General features: G+C 51.7%; 8 protein-coding genes and 1 non-coding gene across 9 annotated transcripts; 4 read left to right on the top strand and 5 right to left on the bottom strand.

Moving 5' to 3' along the window:
- Positions 1 to 225: 225 nt before the first annotated feature.
- Positions 226 to 2,302, top strand: GLOTRDRAFT_132982 (uncharacterized protein; the record flags this gene model as incomplete). Its single annotated transcript, XM_007871866.1, has 4 exons — positions 226 to 564; positions 600 to 997; positions 1,052 to 1,167; positions 1,935 to 2,302. 4 exons carry the CDS (start codon positions 226 to 228, stop codon positions 2,300 to 2,302), a joined length of 1,221 nt encoding a protein of 406 aa, XP_007870057.1.
- Positions 2,303 to 2,628: 326 nt separating this feature from the next.
- On the bottom strand, positions 2,629 to 3,662 carry GLOTRDRAFT_123164 (uncharacterized protein; the record flags this gene model as incomplete). Its single annotated transcript, XM_007871865.1, has 4 exons — positions 2,629 to 2,826; positions 2,896 to 3,090; positions 3,155 to 3,345; positions 3,403 to 3,662. 4 exons carry the CDS (start codon positions 3,660 to 3,662, stop codon positions 2,759 to 2,761), a joined length of 714 nt encoding a protein of 237 aa, XP_007870056.1. The 3' UTR covers positions 2,629 to 2,758.
- Positions 3,663 to 3,761: 99 nt separating this feature from the next.
- Positions 3,762 to 3,848, top strand: GLOTRDRAFT_t114. Its single transcript has one exon. It is a non-coding gene; the product is annotated as a tRNA-Gly (tRNA).
- A 46-nt stretch (positions 3,849 to 3,894) lies between these two features.
- GLOTRDRAFT_112427 (uncharacterized protein) lies at positions 3,895 to 5,056 on the bottom strand. The gene is made up of 6 exons (XM_007871864.1): positions 4,911 to 5,056; positions 4,784 to 4,857; positions 4,694 to 4,731; positions 4,545 to 4,629; positions 4,220 to 4,488; positions 3,895 to 4,163 (listed from the first exon to the last, which is right to left on the bottom strand). Exons 1-6 carry the CDS (start codon positions 4,978 to 4,980, stop codon positions 4,109 to 4,111), a joined length of 591 nt encoding a protein of 196 aa, XP_007870055.1. The 5' UTR covers positions 4,981 to 5,056; the 3' UTR covers positions 3,895 to 4,108.
- Positions 5,057 to 5,499: 443 nt separating this feature from the next.
- GLOTRDRAFT_48566 (uncharacterized protein) lies at positions 5,500 to 7,500 on the top strand (the record flags this gene model as incomplete). Its single annotated transcript, XM_007871679.1, has 6 exons — positions 5,500 to 6,027; positions 6,090 to 6,159; positions 6,213 to 6,397; positions 6,455 to 6,866; positions 6,921 to 7,088; positions 7,142 to 7,500. The coding sequence occupies 6 exons, from the start codon at positions 5,500 to 5,502 to the stop codon at positions 7,498 to 7,500; spliced, it is 1,722 nt and encodes a 573-aa protein (XP_007869870.1).
- Positions 7,501 to 8,158: 658 nt separating this feature from the next.
- GLOTRDRAFT_132978 (uncharacterized protein) lies at positions 8,159 to 10,291 on the bottom strand (the record flags this gene model as incomplete). The annotated part of the gene is made up of 6 exons (XM_007871863.1): positions 8,159 to 8,202; positions 8,268 to 8,505; positions 8,566 to 8,756; positions 8,818 to 9,715; positions 9,775 to 9,998; positions 10,048 to 10,291. The coding sequence occupies 6 exons, from the start codon at positions 10,289 to 10,291 to the stop codon at positions 8,159 to 8,161; spliced, it is 1,839 nt and encodes a 612-aa protein (XP_007870054.1).
- A 513-nt stretch (positions 10,292 to 10,804) lies between these two features.
- Positions 10,805 to 11,152, top strand: GLOTRDRAFT_48828 (uncharacterized protein; the record flags this gene model as incomplete). The annotated part of the gene is made up of 2 exons (XM_007871701.1): positions 10,805 to 10,913; positions 10,980 to 11,152. 2 exons carry the CDS (start codon positions 10,805 to 10,807, stop codon positions 11,150 to 11,152), a joined length of 282 nt encoding a protein of 93 aa, XP_007869892.1.
- A 2,569-nt stretch (positions 11,153 to 13,721) lies between these two features.
- GLOTRDRAFT_140987 (class I glutamine amidotransferase-like protein) lies at positions 13,722 to 14,854 on the bottom strand. The gene is made up of 4 exons (XM_007871862.1): positions 14,599 to 14,854; positions 14,449 to 14,541; positions 14,255 to 14,391; positions 13,722 to 14,197 (listed from the first exon to the last, which is right to left on the bottom strand). Exons 1-4 carry the CDS (start codon positions 14,822 to 14,824, stop codon positions 13,832 to 13,834), a joined length of 822 nt encoding a protein of 273 aa, XP_007870053.1. The 5' UTR covers positions 14,825 to 14,854; the 3' UTR covers positions 13,722 to 13,831.
- A 754-nt stretch (positions 14,855 to 15,608) lies between these two features.
- Positions 15,609 to 20,333, bottom strand: GLOTRDRAFT_48869 (uncharacterized protein; the record flags this gene model as incomplete). The annotated part of the gene is made up of 16 exons (XM_007871704.1): positions 15,609 to 15,781; positions 15,837 to 15,958; positions 16,041 to 16,220; positions 16,280 to 16,840; positions 16,908 to 17,003; positions 17,054 to 17,654; positions 17,710 to 18,133; positions 18,187 to 18,238; positions 18,297 to 18,862; positions 18,923 to 18,999; positions 19,056 to 19,416; positions 19,465 to 19,600; positions 19,673 to 19,864; positions 19,918 to 20,067; positions 20,118 to 20,158; positions 20,208 to 20,333. The coding sequence occupies 16 exons, from the start codon at positions 20,331 to 20,333 to the stop codon at positions 15,609 to 15,611; spliced, it is 3,858 nt and encodes a 1,285-aa protein (XP_007869895.1).
- Positions 20,334 to 20,502: the final 169 nt, after the last annotated feature.

The raw sequence follows: 20,502 nt of genomic DNA, 5'->3' as shown, positions 1-20,502 counted from the left end.
TATGAAGCATATGGGAACCCAGATGACTTGGACTCAACTATCTCTTGCTATGAGATGGCCTTGCTGAAGATCATACTGGGACATAGGGATCTTCCCGAACTTCATAATAACCTTGGTCATACCTGCCATTTGAAATATGAGAGGTAGGGCAATTTGATTGATCTGGAGGGTGCCTTGAAGTACCTCACCCTAGCTGTGGAGGAGAGCCTCCCAGGGAACCCAGAGATGCCAACATGGCAGACCAATCTTGCTATTTCTTACCATGCCAAATACTTGAGACTGGGGTTACCAGAGGATATAGAGTATGCCATCTTCAATGGCAAACATGCTGCTATGCATACACCTGCGGGACAACTTGAGGCAGCCAGGCAGCTGAGCATCCTCGGGGTTGCATATCAGACCAAGTATAACAAAGGTGGGGGACTTGATGAAGACCTGGAAAATGCCCTGAAGGACAAGATTGAAATTGTCAGGATATTCCCCATCATGGGCATCTCAATTTACCTGCATGGCACAGCAATCTCGAAAGTATCTATCAGGCTAGGTATAAAAGATATGGAAGCCGTGAGGATCTACAAGCAGCCTTGACATGGCAACAGAAAGCTGTTGGCAATGTGCACATCTCCAGTTCAGAACTGGCTACATTCCAATATGGGCTTGGTGTCACATACCTCTCAATGTATCAAGCTCGAGGGAAGAAGGAGGACCCTGCAGAAGCCCTACAATGCTTGGAAGAGTCCTGCAATGCGAATGATCCTTCAGTAACCCTGCTATGGAATGCTATAAAGTGGACCTATGAGGCTCACAGGAAAGGGGCCGTGGATTCAGCTCCAAAGGCTTACAACAAAGCAATCAGCCTCTTACCTCCAGCCATCTGGCTAGGGCAGGGCATCCATGACCAGCATTATTCCATGAGGAGTGTCTATGCATTAGCAGTTGATGCTGCAGCCTTCCATATACAGAATGCCCACCTGGAAGAAGCTGTGGAGAGCCTCGAGTATGGAAGATTTGTACTCTTCTCTCAGCTACTACAGCTGAGAAATGATTTCAGTGCCCTCAGGGATGTGGCATCTAATCTCTTCAAGGAGCTGTCTGAGGCAAGACAGCAGCTGGAATCCACAAGTCATTCTGTCAGAGCAGAACCTGCTTTGCGAGGTCCATCAGCTGGTGATTCCCAGAAACTGCGGCAGAGATGGAGAGATCTTATTTCAAAGGTCCATGAAGTCCCCGGGTTCTCTGATTTCTTACAGCCCCCATCTTTCAGGGATCTATGTCAAGGCATGACTCCGAGTCATGGACCGGTTGTTCTTCTCAACTGCAGTGAACTCGGATGTGATGCCCTCATCATCATCTCGGGATCCACTCGCTTGAAACACGTGCCGCTGACCGGCATGTCTGAGGGACGGGCCATGCAGTTGAGAGTACAGTTGGCCGCGCTCGGGGCAGGGTACAGAAATAGGAATCCAGAGGAGACAGATCCAAAGATGGGTTTCAGCAAGAACAGGACATAGAATTTAGAAGATTCTCGATGACCTGTGGTGCAATGTTGTCAAGCCAGTATTGGACGCGCTGGATGACTCGAAGGTGGTTTCACTGCATTTCTTGCTATGACGAATTTAGTGACCGTTCATACAGCCTGAGGTGGGGCACCGAAGGATTTGATGGTGCCCTACCGGGGCCTTCACCGGTCTACCATTCCATGCAGCTCTTGTAGCAGGATACAGGACCTCAGACGGTCCGGAAATTGTCTCGTCTTATATCCCTACACTCAGCCTCCTTCGTCAATCTCAGGATAACCGTTCGACGCAGAATTTCAAGATGCTCACAGTAGCCGTCCCCTTCACGCAGAAGAACTGCCCGCTGCCGAGCACCACCCAAAGAAGCGGAAATCATAGGGAGGTTCATCAGACCAAAGCAGCGAACGACCTTGATAGGCGAGGGTACGGTATCTCTCAATTCACTCATCGAGAGACTTCCCTCCGCGCACTGCGTGCACTTTGCTTGCCACGGCGTCCAGAATTTCGACGATGCGCTGAAGAGCAGGCTCCTGATGCCGGACGGCACGAGGCTGGAGCTCTCGCAGCTCGTGCGCATGAAGCTCCCGAAAGCGCAGCTTGTCCTCCTCCCGGCGTGCAAGACTGGCCTGGGCGATGCCGAATTGTTCAACGAGGCGCTGCACTTAGCAAGCGGGCTGCTGCTGGCGGGATCTCAGAGGGCAATGGCCACCCTGTGGTCGATACACGACGACGATGGGCCCGTGGTCGCTAGGGAGGTTTATTCATTCCCTCACGGACGGAGGTAAGTTGGAGATGCTGGACCTGTCTCGGACGGCTGCGGCCCTTCATCGTGCGGTTCTGGAGCTGCGTACCAGCGGAGTTCCGGCGCACCGATGAGCACCTTTCGTTCATATGGGAATCTGAGTATTCTAGCAATCCTGTGCTTTGTATCATCGACAAAGTAAGGTGCCGCTTGGGGTAGTGTAAATTGAAACCCCTGTTGATGAAGAGTGTGGTTCATGAAGCTTGCCCGTTGAGTGCGATACCTTCGAACCTCACTTGCTGATGATGCCCCTCGACCGAGTGCTGCGTACTTCTAAGGACAGTAACACCATCTGGCTGATGTTCGAAATGCACATACCAGAATATAGATAAGTTATGTCATTACGTTCCGGATGCTATGATACAAGCAGATATGCCAATCGCTGGGTATGTGTCCGTATATGATGCAGTTTGAGTGGTGGGGTCCAACCCCGATACTGTCACGTCTTGAAGACGATGATGAGCAATAGTAGGACTAGGATAAGGATCGCGATAATGACTGTCGAGCCTGAAAGCGTAATACCAGGTGTCAGGGTCCGTTGGCGTGCAGGAGTGAGACGAATGGGAGGGCACTTACTGTTCTCCTTTGCGCCCTTCGCAACCCGGTCTAAGCTCCTGCGCGCACCATTCAGCCTGCCTTCCGTCCGATCCAGATCAGTATCCAGTTCTTCGAGCAACCCGACATGCGAGTCCAGTTCAGAGTTGATCTGGAGAGAAAGGTGATGCTGCCGGTTTATTGACGATGAGAGAACGTCGAGTTGAGCGTCCTGATCTAGATATCCGGGCGGGATGTTCAGGTTCCACATTTGCATGTAACACCATTACTGAGTACGTACCGTCTATCAGGCGACGCTGCGTCTGTAAAATGACTTGCGGCTCCTCGTCCTGATACCGGTTCGGAGGGCCGCCTTCTGGGTCATCCGTGTACGGCGCGAACTGGGTAACTTTCACGGAATCATTCCGTGGAGAGGGCGAACGTGGTGCTGCCGGCGCGGGCGAAGGGAACGGACTCGGGTCATCCTGCAGGCTGCACAATCACGCTAACTATCAACACGCGCCCATGGAGACGTCTTCCGACGCATACCTCTCGACTCCCGCAGCGTCCTCGCCCAGCATTCCTCTCATCCTCTCATACTGGCTTCTCAGCAGCCTCACGGCCTCCGTGCGCCCGCCCTCGTTCTTCTCCAGCTCCAGGATACCATTCCGGAGCTGGTTGAGGTTGCGCGTGATTTGGCCCAGTTTAGCATTGTGCGTCGACGTCGAGGAGAGGGTCTGCAGTCGTTGTCGTTCAAGGAGGAGGGATAACGTTTGAGTAGAGAGGGATGTCAGTTTGGCTAGAGACATCGTTGTGACGGTTCTACAGCGCGTATGACATTCACGAGCAAGGGGTGTTGACTAAGGCTTCCAACTCATTATATACTATTAAGTAAACCATCCCTACACGCATTAATGGGGTAGTGGTAACCTCAGTCGTTGCCACATTGATGGCCTTGACTCGACTGGCCGCGAGTTCGATTCTCGCTTAATGCATAAAAAGCTTTTCAGGCTGTTTTTTTTTGGAATCACAGGGAGCGACCGTAAATTATGCAAATGGCCGTCTAAAGGGCCGCATCCTCGCATCCTGATGGTCTGCCAGTTTGTGCAGCAGTGATACCTTCGCGAATGGGCGGCAGAATACGAGTAAATGCTCAGCTACATACAATGACCTTGACGCCAGTAGATTTCTCCTGTCTGCCGATTCTTTCCTCATGGGTACCGAGAAAGATAGACATTACGGGGGTCATGGAGCGTCATGAACCTCCAGCCGAACGGGGTGCCGCCTGCTGCTGTTGAGCTAGCAAACGTCTACACACGTCATTCAGCGTTCAAGCACCTCGATATCCTGAGGAAAAGCTACTCACTGCCGCGCCGCCAAAATCATCTTCGCTTTCCGCTCCTGCAGACTCGCCTCCCGCTTCTCCGGCGTGTCCTCCCACACCGCCTTCCCCGCGACCTCCGCTTCGGATATCTGCACCGGCTGCTGCACCTTCTCCTCAAGGTGGAAGCGCTTGATGAGGTTATCTGATTTAGGCTTCGTCGTCGCCGTTGAGCTGCCCGCTGGCGCAGGAGCGGGTCGCGCGGGCGGGGCTTGTTCTGTGCTGGGGTAGAGGGTGTAGTAGGCGGCGGGAGGCTGGATGGCATGTCAGGCGTAAAGACGGTCGGGAGGCTTGTTGGAAGGAGGCGTACCGCATCTAAGAACCCCCGTTCGAGGATCTTGTTTGCTGTCTGATCGACGCTTCCCGTACGGAGTAGATCGTACTTTATATTGTCTCTGCAAAGGCCATACACGACCGGAGTCAGTGTCAGATGTAGACTATTGACGGTACACCACGCACCTCGGTATGTCAGGAAACATGCCCTGAACGGTGTCTACCTAGCCCCTCAGGTCAAAACTCCACCGCACAGGCTGGCGCAAGCACACGCACCATTTGCTCAGTGATATTTCGCGGGCGGAACCCCAGCGTACTGGCCGCCGACCTCTCATTTGGAGACTCTTTGCCTGACCATCAAGTTCAATGATGGACCCGGCCTAAGATATATCCCGAGACGTACTGGACGTTACCCAACGAAACAAGATGACGATGACCGCAAAGGCTACAAGAACGTTGACAACCTCCGCCATAATAAATCCACTCTCTTATATCGTAACGAGGTAGAGGATAACTAGAATTTCGAGTAGGCAGCAATGTCAAGGTACGCGTTACAGGCAGGGTATTCCAGAGTAGTGACGCTCAAGAGATCGAGGCCGCAGGTGCAGTGCACAGCCACTAACCGACTTCCGACCTTGCTCCGAAAGCGTGCTGCAGCGGTAAATCGGGACTTATGTGCCGAAAGGTGCGCTACTTTCACCTTGAATATCGGCTAATGACGAGGTACCTACAGGCGGATGCAGTGACTCCGACTATAAAGTCTGGAAGAGATACATGGCTTGTATTTCCTACATACCAGACCGCGACTGCAGCAGAAACCTGGCAGTAACGAGACAGAAGGATAATCACACCCCCTGCAATAATTGCAGCCTACCTCGATATTGATGAGAACCATGGTGGCCAGCCCACTTGTCAGCCGCCTTCATAACTAGTACAATTCCGAACCGCACCGTCCCCAGTATTCTCTAGCGTCACTACCAGGACATCCCGGAATGAGTGCGGTCGACAATGGTGAGCTCGTCTTCCATATCGACATCTTCATCCTCGCCGCTATCGGATTATTCGGCGCATTCGCTTTGCCCCGGATACTCGGGCGGCTTTCATGTCGAGAAGACCTGAAGAACGGCTTCGTCTTCCGCTCGGCTCCGCAAACTGAAGACGGCCCTCGTCGTTCCTATGACTCACAGGCCACAGAGGTCCCATTCGGCAATGTTCCAACAAGTCAACCTGGCTGTGGGAAGGCTGCATCTCCTCCCAGGCACGTACCGGAATGGACGACATACGCCCACAGGCTATCAGTCATCCTCCGCTATCCCATCGCTTCTAAGTTGTCTCTTGGTCAAGCTCTCTTGCTCGTTGCATACTTCGCATTGCTCCTCTATGCCGAGGTCTATCGCGCCAGTGCGTTCAAGCACCCGATACGCGCAGGTTTCGTGGCCATGTCGCAGATACCGCTGGTGTACGCTCTCGCCACGAAGAATAACGCCATCGGTATCCTAATTGGACAGGGCTACGAGAAGGTGAGCACAGAAAATAGCTATTTTCAGGAGGACTGGAAAACGGTAACTGAAACCTCCGACAGTTGAACTTCTTCCATCAATGGGCTGGGATCCTCCTGGTGCTCGCAGCCAACGTCCATGCCATCGGCTACAGTAAGTACTGATCACAAATAACAAGCACAGGCACTTACCCGCGTCGTGCTCAGTATACAAGTTTGTATACGCGGGTAGATGGGTAAAGGAAGCCCAGACGGCTTACATCCGGTGGGGCATAGTCGCACTGGTATGCCTGGACATTCTATTATTCTTTTCGACTTCCATCTGGCGGCATAAGGCGTACAACATATTCTTCACCTCGCACGCCATCGCGTTGATAGTCTTCCTGATAGCCGTGAGTCCATTCATCATATACGACGGTGAGAGTTGCGCTGACGCCATATACCTGCAGGTCCCATTGCACCAGAAGGAGACTATCCCGTACGTGGCTGTGGCAGCGGGCCTCTACGCAGGCGACCTACTCCTCCGCGCAGTGAAGAGCCGGATCACAACAGCAACATTGTCCAGGATCCCAGAGCTCGGACTTACCAAGCTAGAAATACCGCACATCAATGCGGGCTGGCGCGCTGGCCAGCACGTGCGGTTACGAATTCTCTCGCGACAGATGGGGTGGTTTGGATGGACAGAGATGCACCCCTACACGATCGCGGCTGCGAGCGGTGGGCCTCAAGGACTTGTGGTCTTGGCGAAGAAATCCGGGAGATGGAGCAAGAACTTGTATAAAATGGCTTGCAGTGACAGTTACGAGAAAGGAGGCCTGAGTGGGGGCCAACGTGTCAAGGTCATGATTGAGGGTCCATATGGTATGTCGGATCGATGTAAGCGTGTTGTTACTTCCTGACCTGTTTGTATGAAAGGCGGTACCGGACACTGTATCCCGGCTAGCTTCTCCGGTGCGCTAATGGTAGGCGGCGGAAGCGGCATCACTTTCCCACTGGCGATAGTAGACGACCTCCTGCTACGAGGGGCGGAAGGCCGCAGTCGAGTGCAGACATTACATCTCGTCTGGGTAGTCCAAGATTCAGGTGAGGGATTCCTGCAGGAAACACGGTGTTTATCAGCACTCACACGTCGTCAGCCTGCCTAACACCGTTCATCGCGTTTTTCGCGGCCTTCCTTGCACGCAGCACCTTCAATTCTTTCCGGGTATCGATTTACTACACAGGCATACGCGCCAATCTCCCCGAGGCCCCCCCAGACTGCACATTACCAGAGGGTTTGACACTTACCCCAGCCAGACCTGACTTCGCCAGTATACTTGACGAAATCGTCGACCACACGATTAGTACGCGATCAGAGGGAAAGATAGAGAAGGGCGGCGTACTGGTAGGTGTCTGCGGGCCTGTGGCGTTGGGCCAGTCAGTCGTTCGGGTCGTGGGGAAGATAGATTCGAAGAGAAGGCGTGAGGTCGGCGGCGTGGAGGTGCATGAAGAGTGAGTGGGACATCATTCAGTTTGCTTAGAATTCGCTGATATGTGCTGCGCAGGATATTCGGATGGTAGCCTACTAGTCAGATCAATGTGGGCCGTTTCAGGAAGTGCGACGCTTCAGACATGTGTAAACCGACGAGCAGTATATGGAGAAGATATGAAACACACCGTGCTTCGCATTGAGTAGTGATATTGTCGTCACCCTCGACTTTGGTCTCGTGTGAGCTGAGTCGGAGACTGATTCACGAAAAACAGAGCGTCGGGTATGCAGAAGAGGCGCGAACAGCCATGACCACAAATCACGAAAACATTTTTCAATGGGGACTGTGGCGACACAAACTTGCGGTGGACGCGACATGCTTCAAGCACGAGATTGCTACAGTAAATGCGGTGATTTCGAAGTACCATATGAGTCGATTTCCTCAGTAGGAGGACTGGGGACAAGACTAACGTGGTACCAAAACTTACGAACATATATCAGTCTAAACGCGAGAACGTCACAATTTCCGCAACACACCCTGAGTTTACTTTCTTGAGGATAAAAATACATTTATGGGACCTGGATCTGCGAAGAAGCAAATATAATAAATGCAGCCACATAGCATCCATCACAGCCCGGGTCTCCCAAAAACCACAAACGATTCCCCTAACATCTTTAAGGATGACTATACCCCATCGGAGAAGTCTACAAAGCAAACGGATCTCATGGCTGTGACCATTGTCCCGACGTCGGTATCAGCACCACTACGCCGCGACTAATAGAACCGCACTTACGCTCGCGAATTCCCTCATCATCGAGACTTGTCTTCAAAGCGCCGGCATCATAAGTCACCCATAGACCTGTGCGACTCATTTGCAAACATGAAACGTGGTCCAAGGCGCCAGCATCTGAAAAGTGCGATAGCCGGTTCACCATCACCTGAGGTGTGCGAGACGGCAGAGACGAGAGATCGCTCTCGGAATAGACGCCATGCTTGAACGGGTCGATATCTATGATGTAGATTCCACCGCGCTGTTCAAAATAATACATATCAGACTACAGCCTCAAACCATGCGGAGCGCGGAGACGTACCGTCACAACTGCAAGACGTTTATCGTCATCGCCCCAGGTCAAGTTGCTCGCTATTTCTCCAAGGTTGATCTTCAGGGTGACTTGCGAAAAAGCCGCTTCAGCTCTTGCCACACGGGCGAAGTCGACCACGATGAACAGGAGACCATCCCCGTTCACGACGGCTACATGGCGACCAGAAGGCGAGAGGTGTGCTGGGATCTCAGCAGTGAGGCGACATCCGGTAGCAAGAGAAATAAGAAACACAAGCATTACCAGCAATAAAGAATTGCAAGCGCATCGCACCTACCCAGACTAGTGCATTACTGCGTTCAGGCATGTCCTTATTGCGTGGCGGTTTCAAAGTCATATGCTCCATGGCAAACTTGCTCTTCACCCGCCTTCGTGTCTTGTACCGTAGGTCAGCCAGCTCATGTCGGTGAATGGAAGGGGACTCCAAATTGGCCTCGGCTCCGTCACCGTAACATCGGGCCAGTAACATCGACCCTTCGCGGGAGAACTGCGGTACTTCAAGCTCCATATCATGACTGGGGAAGAATATCATCCTATCGAGTCTGCCGGGCGCACTATCGTTGGCAGTGCCAATATCTCCCCCAAGCTCTGCTTCTCCATCTCTGGGTATCAACACCATACCACCCATCATGCACAGCACGACCCAATCACCGTTAACGTCGATGTATAGTACATCCCTGGCGTGCCCTTCGGCAATGACGCCAGTTCCTCCCAAGTCATATATGCCTTCCCCAACGTCGATTCTTCGGATCATGCGCCCGGTACGGATGTCGTACAGGAAGACAATCGGGTTTAGACCCTGGCAAGCGACCGCGAGTGTGGGATAAACGAGTCTGTAAGCACGGATCCGAACGGGCTCCTCAATCGCTATTAGGCCGTGCGGGACGAAATGGCCACGTAAAGTCTCGCTATAGTTGGGCGACGCATCAAGCCTGGGGACATGGGCGCTTCGGGCCAAGTCTTCGAATATCAGGCCCAGCGACAGGTCTGGCAGACTCCCTCCAGCCGGGCTGATGATTCCATGTCGCCTCTCGTAGGCGTCTACTGAGCGCCTCCAGACCTCCAGCATAGGCCGGTCAGACCTGTCAAAGACGAGGAACCCATCGGAAAAGTCGCAATGTGCTTGCAGGCGGATAGACCACTGTATGGACGCGTAAGTGAGCGTACGGTAACGCATCCCGCGGTGAGGATAAGTCATACATGGCTGATATACCAGAGCGGACGCCCGTCCTCCAAGGCCTTGACTTCTATATGACCTTCGGGCTCTGGATGGCTTACGTCTACATTGGTGCTGATCAGGGTGCGCTGCTCATGGTCAATCTTGAACCGGTGGACGTTGAAACTACTGTTCTGTGGAGGGTATGCACCTTCCACGACGGTCCCGTGCCCAGCCCAGTTGCGCTCTATAATCATCAAGCAACGACCTTTCGGTGTTCGGTCATGTAGCTGCGCCAGAAGAGAAAAACCACGTACATAGCTCTTTCCAACTTGTGATGCCGCCCGTGCATGATCCCTTGAGACGAGCCTTCGCATCCTCTAGCTGCATCAGTCCAGGAGGCACGAATCGGTGCCATTCCGCAGCCTGCCTGTACACTGTAGCTTCATTCACCTCGATAAAATCATTGAACGATTTCGATGTACGACATAGCGCAGCGATGTCGGAAACAGGAAGATAGGACAATATGTGAAGTGAAATCTCAGCTGGAAGCGGGAACATGTTTGCAAGCTCTCAGTCAGTCTCAGGCATCAGGTAGTTTATAACAAAGGGTACGGCATCCCGAGCTTATTGTCGTCGATGACGACGAAGGCGTCGAAAAGGTCACTTGGGGCATGGAGCTAGTGGCTTCGAGACGTTTCTCTGATCGCAGTTAGGTGAAAAGTTATTCCAGCAGTTCATGTTAAACAGATGTTGATGCCGTGAAATGCGTCCGAGAGATGAGAAAAGCAGGGAAAATAATGGTACATAGGAGTATAGTCTAAATGGGAAGGGGTCGAAACGACGGAGAACGCGTGAGAACAACATATGGGCGCAGAACATACCGTATGTGGCCAACGCGTGAGAAAAACATGACGGTGCCGAAGTATACCTCATTTGGCTTATGTTGCATTTGGCTTACACAAAACGCGACATAAATAGTTAGCGCTCCTCAAGGATCTTCCGTCTTCAGCCATGGCCACGGGATTGCAGCCTACGCCTCCTTTGCGGACTGTAGCGATTGGAGATCTCAAAATGAAAGCTCCGGAGGGTAAACTAGGCATGTTCCTCTGGCGCCGGCGAATGTGGTTGGAAGCTACGTTCGGAACCAGTCTACTTGAGCCTTGGGAGAAGATGACCTTGGGTACGTGTCAACGTTCATTATATTCTGCCTATGGTGGTGGTATTGACCAATACATGTTGATTTTAGTGGTGATATGGTCACTCTTGATGACGTTGATTGTGACTGGCGCCGTCAAGTACTTGCCTCAACATCTGTACTTTATACAGCGCAGGGCCGTGTATTACATTGTAGGGAGAGAAGGGGACATTCAAGACTTGGTGCATGACGGATGGGCTTCAGGGGAGCATCCTGAACTATGAGTTATCGAGCATCCTATTCCTTTGTAAGTCGTCCAAGCGTCCAGAGCCGGCCTTGTACACAACTCAGTCTTTACTCAGGCCTGCCACTTGCTTTCCGCTCCTATATATTGTATTCATCTTTCCGCGGTTTAATGAACTCAGTAATCTTGCTTCTGCGCTATTGCTCAGGTCACAACTGTCAGCTTTTGTACCCCGATCTGCCGAACTGCATTCGTACGTCGTGGCTCGCCTCATGACGCCACGCCTTGGCCTGTGTTGGACCGGAGGGACACAATACCGTAGTCTCCCATATTCTCACCGTTGTTAGGATCCCAATGACATCATTGCCTCAGACACCCATTGACGTGACCGGAAGAATCGACCTATACTTGAGGTAAGAGGACCCGAAATAACATAGTCTGAATGGTGACGATCAACCTCTTGTAGTGACACAGAACGGAAATTTGGGTTCGTCATCTCCAACGACCCATGTTATAGTGAACAGGCTATGCAACTTCTCAAAGCTGACACCTTGGATCACCTCTGATGTCTCCCCTAAACCCTATCGCTGCCTTATGCGGGCGCTCTGAGGGTTAGCCTGGATGGTAATGGATTCGCGAACGTATCAAAAATCACACCAGCTGCAAAGTAATGTCGCTGATCCCATCGAAATGCCGGCTGCAGCCATGATCACGTTTTGTTTGTATGGCTCACCGATAGCGTGTAGCTATCGTGATAGATTCCAGGGGTGACAGTTTGTCGCTTTCACCCAGGCTTTGACGGATGCGGTGTGTCTCAATTAATCTATATTTATGCCTTCTCAATTGTAAGAGCTGTGACCATATTTATACCCAAGGATGATATGCCCCAACAGGGTGCTCGCGGTGAACCTGTCCCATAGTCGTGAGGGAACGGCATCACTTTGGCGCTGCCTGGTATTAGAACATTGATAGCCAGCCAGGAGCTGGTTGTGCATATCTCACCGTTATCTCAAGATTACGCCCTGCAGTGACAGATACTTCCCCGGGGTATACCGTAACGTCGTTGTGAACTTATCAGATATTGGCATGTCCTTGCAGGTGAGCGGCTGTCTTTCGTGGAATCATTTCGGGCTGTCGCCCTTCGCCGAGTCCAACGGTGGAGATCAGGCTTTTGATCTTTCTTTTCTCTCGACGTTCCTATATACGGTCATGACCTACCAAAAGTTGCCATTATCTCTCTCGGCATCAGATGGCAGTCGTGGACATCATAAGGGCCGGTAGAGACCAATTTCGCCTCGTTGAAGAGGAGGAAGATTATCATTGCCTGGCAACATATCTGGGGCACGTCTCGTTTAATCCCATAAAGTTCCTACCCGTCGCACGTAGGTATCCAAGAACTTGGATTCTGTCGCGATTCGTGCCGAGGGCTTTCTTTGAACTATCAACATGCGAACGCCTTTCAACACGTGAATCAACAATAGTAGGTCGCCTCTCGTGTCAAATGTTATTGGGAGATGACCGTGCGCTATTTCTCAGGTTGTAACTGTCGCATATCATATTTGTGTTGGCCTACATATATCCAAACTGCCCTCTCCTGAGTCTCATCCGCAATACTCGGCTCATGTTCTGCAACCCCACGTATACGATAAAAGAACGGTGATTGATGATTGCGATCGTGATCTATGATCTCTGTGAGTGCTGCAATAAATGGCCTGTAACCCATCTCCTTAAGGTTCGAGGACAATAGTACTAGCCCTCGCTAATCTGGAGATGTCCACACGAGACACTACCGCGAACATACACTTGGGTCCTCGTCCGCTTTTGTGGATCTGTCTGCTAGTTAGCATCGACTTCATCGGCCAGGTATGTTCGCTGTTTCTGCTAGTGACTATGAATGCTGCCAGGGACATCTATCGCAAGAATAGGTTTCTACTCATTCTGATCTTGGCGGCTGGAGTTTATGGACTTGGACCTGGTTCTTGTATGTACCGACGTCTCCTTCCGCGCTCGATACTCAAGGCGTGGATGCAGGCTATACACAGGACAACTTCGTAATCCCGCCCCTCTGATGGGCCTGTGCCTGTTTTCAGCTTCGTTCAAACATGGCGGTGATGCGATGTTATTCAAAGCGCCCCAGTATCACTGCTGTTTTCCCTCACCAATGGTCCTGAACTTCAGGCTGAAGCCTGCCCTGTTTGTTTTGGTAGCCGACGCGTTTTTTACTACCAGGACAACTGTGAAGCCTGGGGTCCCGAAGTCGACCAGGCGATACGTTGTAAGTAACTCTTAGCTTGCCGGGAGTTATTGGTTGATATATCCAACTATAGCTCTTCGCCTTTCCCTTCTTTGCCCGTATTTTATGGGAGGTTGTCACAATTGCTGCTCGTCGTTAGCGTTGTGCTCTGAGATTCTAAACTTACTGCATGGAGCATGAATGTGCATCAGATCACTCGACACCAAGACAACGTCCTCTACTGTGCAAATGCGACTCCTCTCGAGGTCCGCATCACTCTGGAACCCGTGCATACTGAGGACCTCTCAGTTGTTCCACCGAGTGACGTCGATCGACAGGAAACAGGTGAATTGACGCTGGAGGATGTCCTTGGCTTGCGATAACCATGTTCTCGAGCCTTTCGAACAATCTACAGTATGTATGAGCAAATGAGGCACAGTCAATATGTGACTACAACTTCTTCGTCAGTTCGAATCTACTTGGCCGTTATCCAATTTGGACTCCCATGATGCCCCAAATAACCTTTCCGATGACGCCTCTGCCATCATCGTCCCAGTCCTGACGCTTATAGAAGTCTTCTGCGGTAGCCTTGTCGATGATGCCCGTAGCACTACGTGCCTGGACAAGAAGCTTCACGATGTCTGCTGTATACTCCGGATGACCCTGCACAGTCAGTACCTGTATATCCGTCAACCTAAATGTGGCCGGGGCTGATGCTGAGACGGGCATCGCAGCCGAGGAAGACGGATCAAAACGGATCATGCCTTGATTCGGGGTTATCAGGGTCGACCCAAGCAGATGAAAAGATTCCGGCAAGGATGGGACGTGGTCTCGATGCATTTGCTGGATGTTCTGGGGAAAGGGCGTCATTGCAATGGTGTAAGGGCACAAGTCTCGAACTGTGCGCACAATGGTTGACTGGCCAAAGAGTCTCTTTCCAATCTCCGTTAACTGCACTTCAGTCACACCCACTTCCCATCGCCCGCCATTGGGTTCGCATTCCGCACCCATGGCGATCGAGACGATCTGGTGACCAAAGCAGCTGCCTGGATAGAGTGCGGGCTCAGACTTCTCGCCCTACCATACGTCCAAATATTTCGCACCGATAACTTTGACGTCTGGCTTCTCATTGATAACTGAGGCTACGTACGCCACCAATCTCTGAATCCATCCGACGTTCTCGTATGCCGAGGCAGCTTCCCAAAGGATAAAAGGGTTATGGTCGAATGGCGTCTATAGCATAATTCACTTACCCGATCCTGTTATCAATATTCCGTCATAAACTGCATCGTCTGCAGGGTATGCTTGCTCGTTGACGACGTCATAGCAATCGAGTACAAAACTGGGTTCAGACGCAGGCTTTCCAGGGAACGTGGCGGTCAAAAACTCATGAAATATTTCCGGATATGCACCATGGTTCGATACAACGGCTGGGATTGGTTTGTCACAAACGAGGAGGGCCAGGCGTACGGGGGACATGATTACGAACAAATGTGTATTCCTGCAGCGAGAGAACCCTAACCTATCTTCACTTGAGAACACCAATTCAGTCGTTGGGGGCGTGGGAAGGTATACTGTCCAGCGCTAGATCCGGGCCACTTTGGCGCATATCGACTGTAGCTCGCTCGGTTCTTCAGATTACGGCAAAATAAAAGTATAGTCCTGTAGGTATCGATCTTAGGAACATTTTCGGACCATTTTCATATGTTTGCATGGGTAAATGAGGAAACTAAGGGCAGAATCGCGAAGGGGGTTGAATGAGTGCCAAAACCAGGAACCGGGCCACTCACGCTGACACTATAACAACAACGTACCGCAAACCAAATTCTATAGTGAGGCCACCAAACGAGATCCGGACATTGAAAATCCAATTGTCCCTGCTCTACCTCAGCGCAGCCTCCACCGAATCTCCCCAAAGTCAGGCTCTGCAATCGTATAGTGTGCGCAAGCGGTTTGAGCATGGACGTAGTCATTCTCGAGATATTCGGGCGGCCCGTTTTATAGGGTGGCCCGTATCGTGAACTACCACGGTAGTAGTTTGAGATGAAGTTACGCTGGCGATCGCGAGGTGGTGGCCTTGCTTGTGTCTCTCCTGGTATCACAATCAGAAGAGAAACAAAGCATCCAAGATGACCCCCGGCCCGGCTGGATCACACGAGACTGTTGGATTCCGGATGCTTGTAGCAATAGCTGCATAAGATGTGGTACTACAAGCAAGTTTCCATACCTGGAAAAGTTATGAACAGGGGAAGTCCAAGAAGTCTCAGGAAGGAAGTCCATGTTGTGCTGTTAGCCGAGCCACTGCGAATCTATGCCACCCCTTGTGATTCGCTGCGCAAGCACAACCGCATCCTGTCGGACAAGTCGTGAATTCATACCTGCTCTGGCAAGCGATATGTACGGCATGACGGCATTTCAGGCAATTGAAGGAGAGACCTATTGCAGGTAAGACTGAGTTGGCTTTCCGTTTAGTAGGCTCACGAGTACGCACCTTCCGCAGGCAGACGGCAGATAGCGCAGCTTGCTTTCCCTGGACGCGCGTCGCAGTTGGGGCAGTGGATCCTACTCTTGCGTGGTTGCATGTCGTCCACACCGCAACGCGGGCAGATACGCCTCAATCCTACAATGATCGGAGGAAAATCAGCGCATCTGGGTGATATTTATCCTGGTAAGCGAAGGCCAAGTCTCACCAAACGTAATCTCCTCCTTGCATTCTTGGAAATTGTGCAATCTGATCCCTTCGCCACCGATGGATGAGATTAACTCAGCGCGTTTCTGCAACAATCCCCATCTAAAGAGCATCTCGGAGTACACTATGACATGACTGATCAGCTGTTGCAGCATAGCTGGGTCAGACATTGTAGAGGAATTTGTACTGAAGATTGCACAATATTAGCCGCCTATTTCCTGGGCATTCATGATGAGTGAGCTGACCCGCTCTGTTCCTCAAAATTGAAGACCAGACTCTTCTTTGCAGGCGAAACCTCCGGCCTGACAACTTGCGAGAAGGTTCGGCGACGTATGCGTCCGACTGAAGGAATAGAGGACATCGATCGCGAGATGGATAACGGAACATCGTTCCATGACTTCGAATTGGAGGGAGACGGGTTAGCAGGAGAGCCATGGCGCACTGCCCTCCTGCGCAAAGCATCTTGGGCTAGCTTGTCTGCGATCACGGGAACCGGGATAGAATGACCACCCATCTTCGTCGCGGATGGCAGACCCGTCTGACCACTATCTTGAGGTGACTCCTGCCCTCCCAGAACCGTATTCCGCATGCCTGTCGTATAGAATAGACTTGACCATGACCCCTTTGAGGAATTTGAAGAAGAAACCATTGGACCAGGAGGGGTAGCCGGAGAGGATGGTGGACGGGGTCTGCTAACGGAAGAAGAGACAGTGTGAGGTCGACTATCCGATCGTGGACGGGCATTGAAATAGTCTAGGGACGCCTTATGGGATGCACTGGAAAGTGCAGGAGAGAATTTCATGACCCTCGCCCTACCAATCGTGCTCGCTATGCAAATGAGATAATACATCGTAGAGGGAGATGAGAGGCCACTTACGGGATGGTCGAGAACTAAGATGAACATGCAGAATGACAGATGCAAGAAAAGCGAGCATTTGGACGTCTTTCTCCTGACACAATTGATTGTACCTGCAAAGTGTCAGCTGAAAGTTTGACACGATAAAATCCAGAGGACATACAGGCGACTCAGTATTGAATCTGATACAGGAGATAAAATAGGGTGCTGGTGGGAGAATTGGCTCCGACTAGTGTCGTCCTTACTAGTCATAAGCGCATGCAATACTTTAAACACCCGTTCGTCATCAAATCGGCATAATTTCCTGGCGAACTCCGAATTTCGCTTGCAGACTTCCAGGGGACTCGAGCCTGAGAACACATATTCTGCGGCGATTACGGAATCGACTCCCGTGATATGTGATGCATCCTTAAGATAGACGGTGCTCAGCCTTGTCGATACCAGGGAAAAGCTGCCGCGGCCGCTGTCAGCCGTCTTGCTTCGGTCTTGCCGCTGTTTACTTCTCGGGTGGGTGAATGTTAACAGGTTTGTCATCACTCTGAGGACATTATCGGTATTATCACTACCGCCCGGTACCGGAGGGGCAACCCTATCGCTAGCGGCAGCAGCGAGACGCTGCATCGCGTCAATCACAGACCCGGCCGGGGGCGGTAGACGCGACGTGCTCTCTTGCATGTGGGATGCCACCGAGGGCGTCGCGGAGACGTCCCTGATCGCGCTTCGCACTATACGAGGCGGCGCTCTGAAGAAACAGACGAGTTCACCTTGGAGATAAATGAGTACGCTGACTGCAGAGGCGCGATTCAAAGTACCACATACCATTAGGCCCAAAGACGCCTTGTGATGTCCTTGGCTCAGCCAGGTTTTTGTTGCTTCTGACTAGCGAGACCGTGACACCCCTGCCCCGCGCCCCTTCATCCTCGGATTCTGAGTCCATAGCCGGTGGCACACCGGCATTCTCGCGATCGACTTCACGGCCGGAAAGCAAAAATGTTAGGCACGCTTCTAAGCATGGACGCTTGGTCTCCCTGATATTCCGCAGCCGTCTGAGGATATAAGTACGATGCTTCATGCTGATGAGAGGGTTGCGCTCAAGATCAACGGTCGGAGTGCCTTGGGGATGCGCTGCCTGAGGGTAGGCTCTGGGAAATGTGAATGTAACTCGGATGAACACGTAGGACGAGGAATCCCCCCATGGGCCATGTAGACCAAGTGTACACGTTCGTTTCTTCATGAGGTCGTGCTGCAGGCTGTATGAGATCGATGATTTATTACACAAGAGAATTTACCACACACTTTTTCGAGGCGTATTTTATGCGAGGCCAACTTTGTCAGGACAGCGGTTATCCTTGACGGATTACCGATATCAACTACGGCGCATATCAAGGCACGGGTCTATCACTTACTCGTCTTGCAAGGACTGACTCGGGGAGGAGGCTTCTTCTCCCCTAGTCTGGCTAGAACTTCGTGGCCATTGGTCAGATACTACTCGCGAACCAGGCAGGTCGGCGCGTAATGGAGCCGTGGACGCAGAGCTGCCTCGCGATTTGTGGCCGCCGTGAACGCCACTTCCGGGTCCAGAGAAGCTCTCTCTTCTTTTCTCGACCTTCACGCTCGACAGCCAGTCTAAAGGGTTCATGCGCGCCGACCTACCCCCTAAATTCCCGCGGGTCATCGTTCCTCCAGCTCTCCCAGTGATGTGAATCGGCGTCGAGGTAGTACTGGAGGGTACATTTCCTCTGGCCGAGCCATCTCTCTCGTGAGCTCCACTTGAGTGATCATGTCTATGCGTGTAAGGCGGTCGAGGAGGTAGCGGTGCTCTGACTTCCGCAAGGATTGATCGATGACCAACCGGCGCAGACAGCGCAGGAGAGCGGTCATTTCCTATCGGTGGATTTCGGTAAGAAATGTCCTCTTCCACCTTGGATTTGACTGTCCGTTTGACTGCGCATTTAGGGATGCATCCCGTTTTCTGAAGACGACCATGTCAGCATCTGGCTTACCGACTTCGATTACCCTGACTATCACAGACCTGCATAACGTCAGGGGTGATGGGCCAGAAACGCAGCGTCCTGTCCTTGGACCATGTGATGAGTTGGAATTCTTCGCCTTCTACCTATAGGTGTCAGAACCAAAGCATCAGCCTTGCAGGAAGGATACTCTACCTCCTTCACCTCGCCTCCATACGAACTCTTTCACTACGTCGGTATGTCCTTCAAAGGTGTGTATTGGATTGCGAGGGTCATCGTGGGCATACATTTCCAGTACAGTCTCGCCCCTCTGAGGTAAGCTCAGAATGCCATGGCCGAAGGGCAGATTTCTCGCTCTCCAGACAGGATATCTGGTGTGTATGGTCGTTTTCGGGTGACATGTGCCTTTGACGGGACAGGCTGTACTGAAGTCCCATACCTTTATAGATCTGTCAAGAGAGCATGTTACAAGTTCACGCGGTGAGTGGTGGGCCCAGTCAATCCCATAGATCTTCGCGTCGTGAGCTTGTATAGTTTCGACAGGCATAGAGCCTTTCTATAGGAAACGTGAGCTGTATCCAGTGGCGTGTTGGATGATACAGACGCGACGGTCCCATATTAACACTTCATTCATATGCGACGACGCCAGAAGGTGAGGATCTTGTCTGTTCCACTTGACCTGAGTCCCGGCACCTAGCAGGGGGGATTGAGGAGCAGCATGGTGGTGTGGCCAATTAAGCCTTACCATTGAATGCGCACATCCCTAAACTGTGAGTTAGCAGCCCGTTTAGTTGCTGAATACAAGGATAAACGCACCAAACACGGGCTTGTGACGATTACGAAGGTCCCTCAGATCCCAGCACCATAGCCATGAGTCAATCCCCGTACTAACAACCAAGTCGGGTTCACTGGTATGCCAGTTGATGTCTGTTATGGCGCGATAATGCGAGTGTAATATATGTTCAATAGACGTCTTGCCGACAAGCAACAGGTCCCAGATTAAGCTGTCAGACTTCAATAGTCAATTTATGCACGGTAGTTGTGATATATTGCGCACAGTTTCTCGCTGGATGTAGATACTATGTACTTCCCGTGACTTCGGTGAGGATTCCATTGCACGTCTGCGACGTCCCAAGTCCCGCCTTGAGGTAGGAAGCGAGGTATCTCAAGAGGGGCTTGCAGGTCTATTATGAACAGTCCCTTCCGCCTCCAGTGCATGTTAGCTTTCGACCTCTGTGTTCGAGGAGAATGACATACGCCGCAAGAACAACATCACGGCTCGTAGGACTTATACTCATCTGTAAAGTTCCAGAGAACGACTCCAGGTACCTTTCGTAACTGACTTACGTTTCCGACTGCATCTCCTACGAGCCCCTTGACGTCTATCTGAACTTGTAGACTTCGGCCGAGGTCCAAGTTCACATCCGGAGGAGGGGATGCTTCACCGTCGAGGGGATCGTCTAAAACCTCCATACTGCTCACTTGGCTATCGATAGGCACGATATCAGGCCTGTAAATGCTTTCATTCGGGCCCGAGAGCCAACTTAGCAGGACTTAGGATAAGGAGCGCAAGCAGAGTTGGCAGCGTTTGAGAGAGCAAAGTACGTCCAATGCCGGTTGAATGCCGGCGGCAACGACGCTT

Source organism: Gloeophyllum trabeum, assembly GCF_000344685.1.
Source record: "Gloeophyllum trabeum ATCC 11539 unplaced genomic scaffold GLOTRscaffold_00015, whole genome shotgun sequence".
Lineage (NCBI taxonomy): Eukaryota > Fungi > Basidiomycota > Agaricomycetes > Gloeophyllales > Gloeophyllaceae > Gloeophyllum > Gloeophyllum trabeum.
The sequence above is the reverse complement of the archived record's forward strand: the minus strand, read 5'-3'. Positions and strand labels throughout refer to the sequence as shown.

Excerpts from the sequence above, each read along its gene's own strand:
- GLOTRDRAFT_112427 (XM_007871864.1), bottom strand. The coding sequence starts at position 4,980 with ATGGCGGAGGTTGTCAACGTTCTTGTAGCCTTTGCGGTCATCGTCATC. Across the intron at positions 4,858-4,910 it reads GTTTCGTTGGGTAACGTCCA|GCAAAGAGTCTCCAAATGAG; the intron begins GTACGTCTCGGG and ends CTTGATGGTCAG. Across the intron at positions 4,489-4,544 it reads AACGGGGGTTCTTAGATGCG|CCTCCCGCCGCCTACTACAC; the intron begins GTACGCCTCCTT and ends CATGCCATCCAG.
- GLOTRDRAFT_140987 (XM_007871862.1), bottom strand. The coding sequence starts at position 14,824 with ATGTCCCCCGTACGCCTGGCCCTCCTCGTTTGTGACAAACCAATCCCA. Across the intron at positions 14,392-14,448 it reads GCCAGACGTCAAAGTTATCG|GCAGCTGCTTTGGTCACCAG; the intron begins GTGCGAAATATT and ends CACTCTATCCAG. Across the intron at positions 14,198-14,254 it reads TCTTTGGCCAGTCAACCATT|AACATCCAGCAAATGCATCG; the intron begins GTGCGCACAGTT and ends CCCTTTCCCCAG.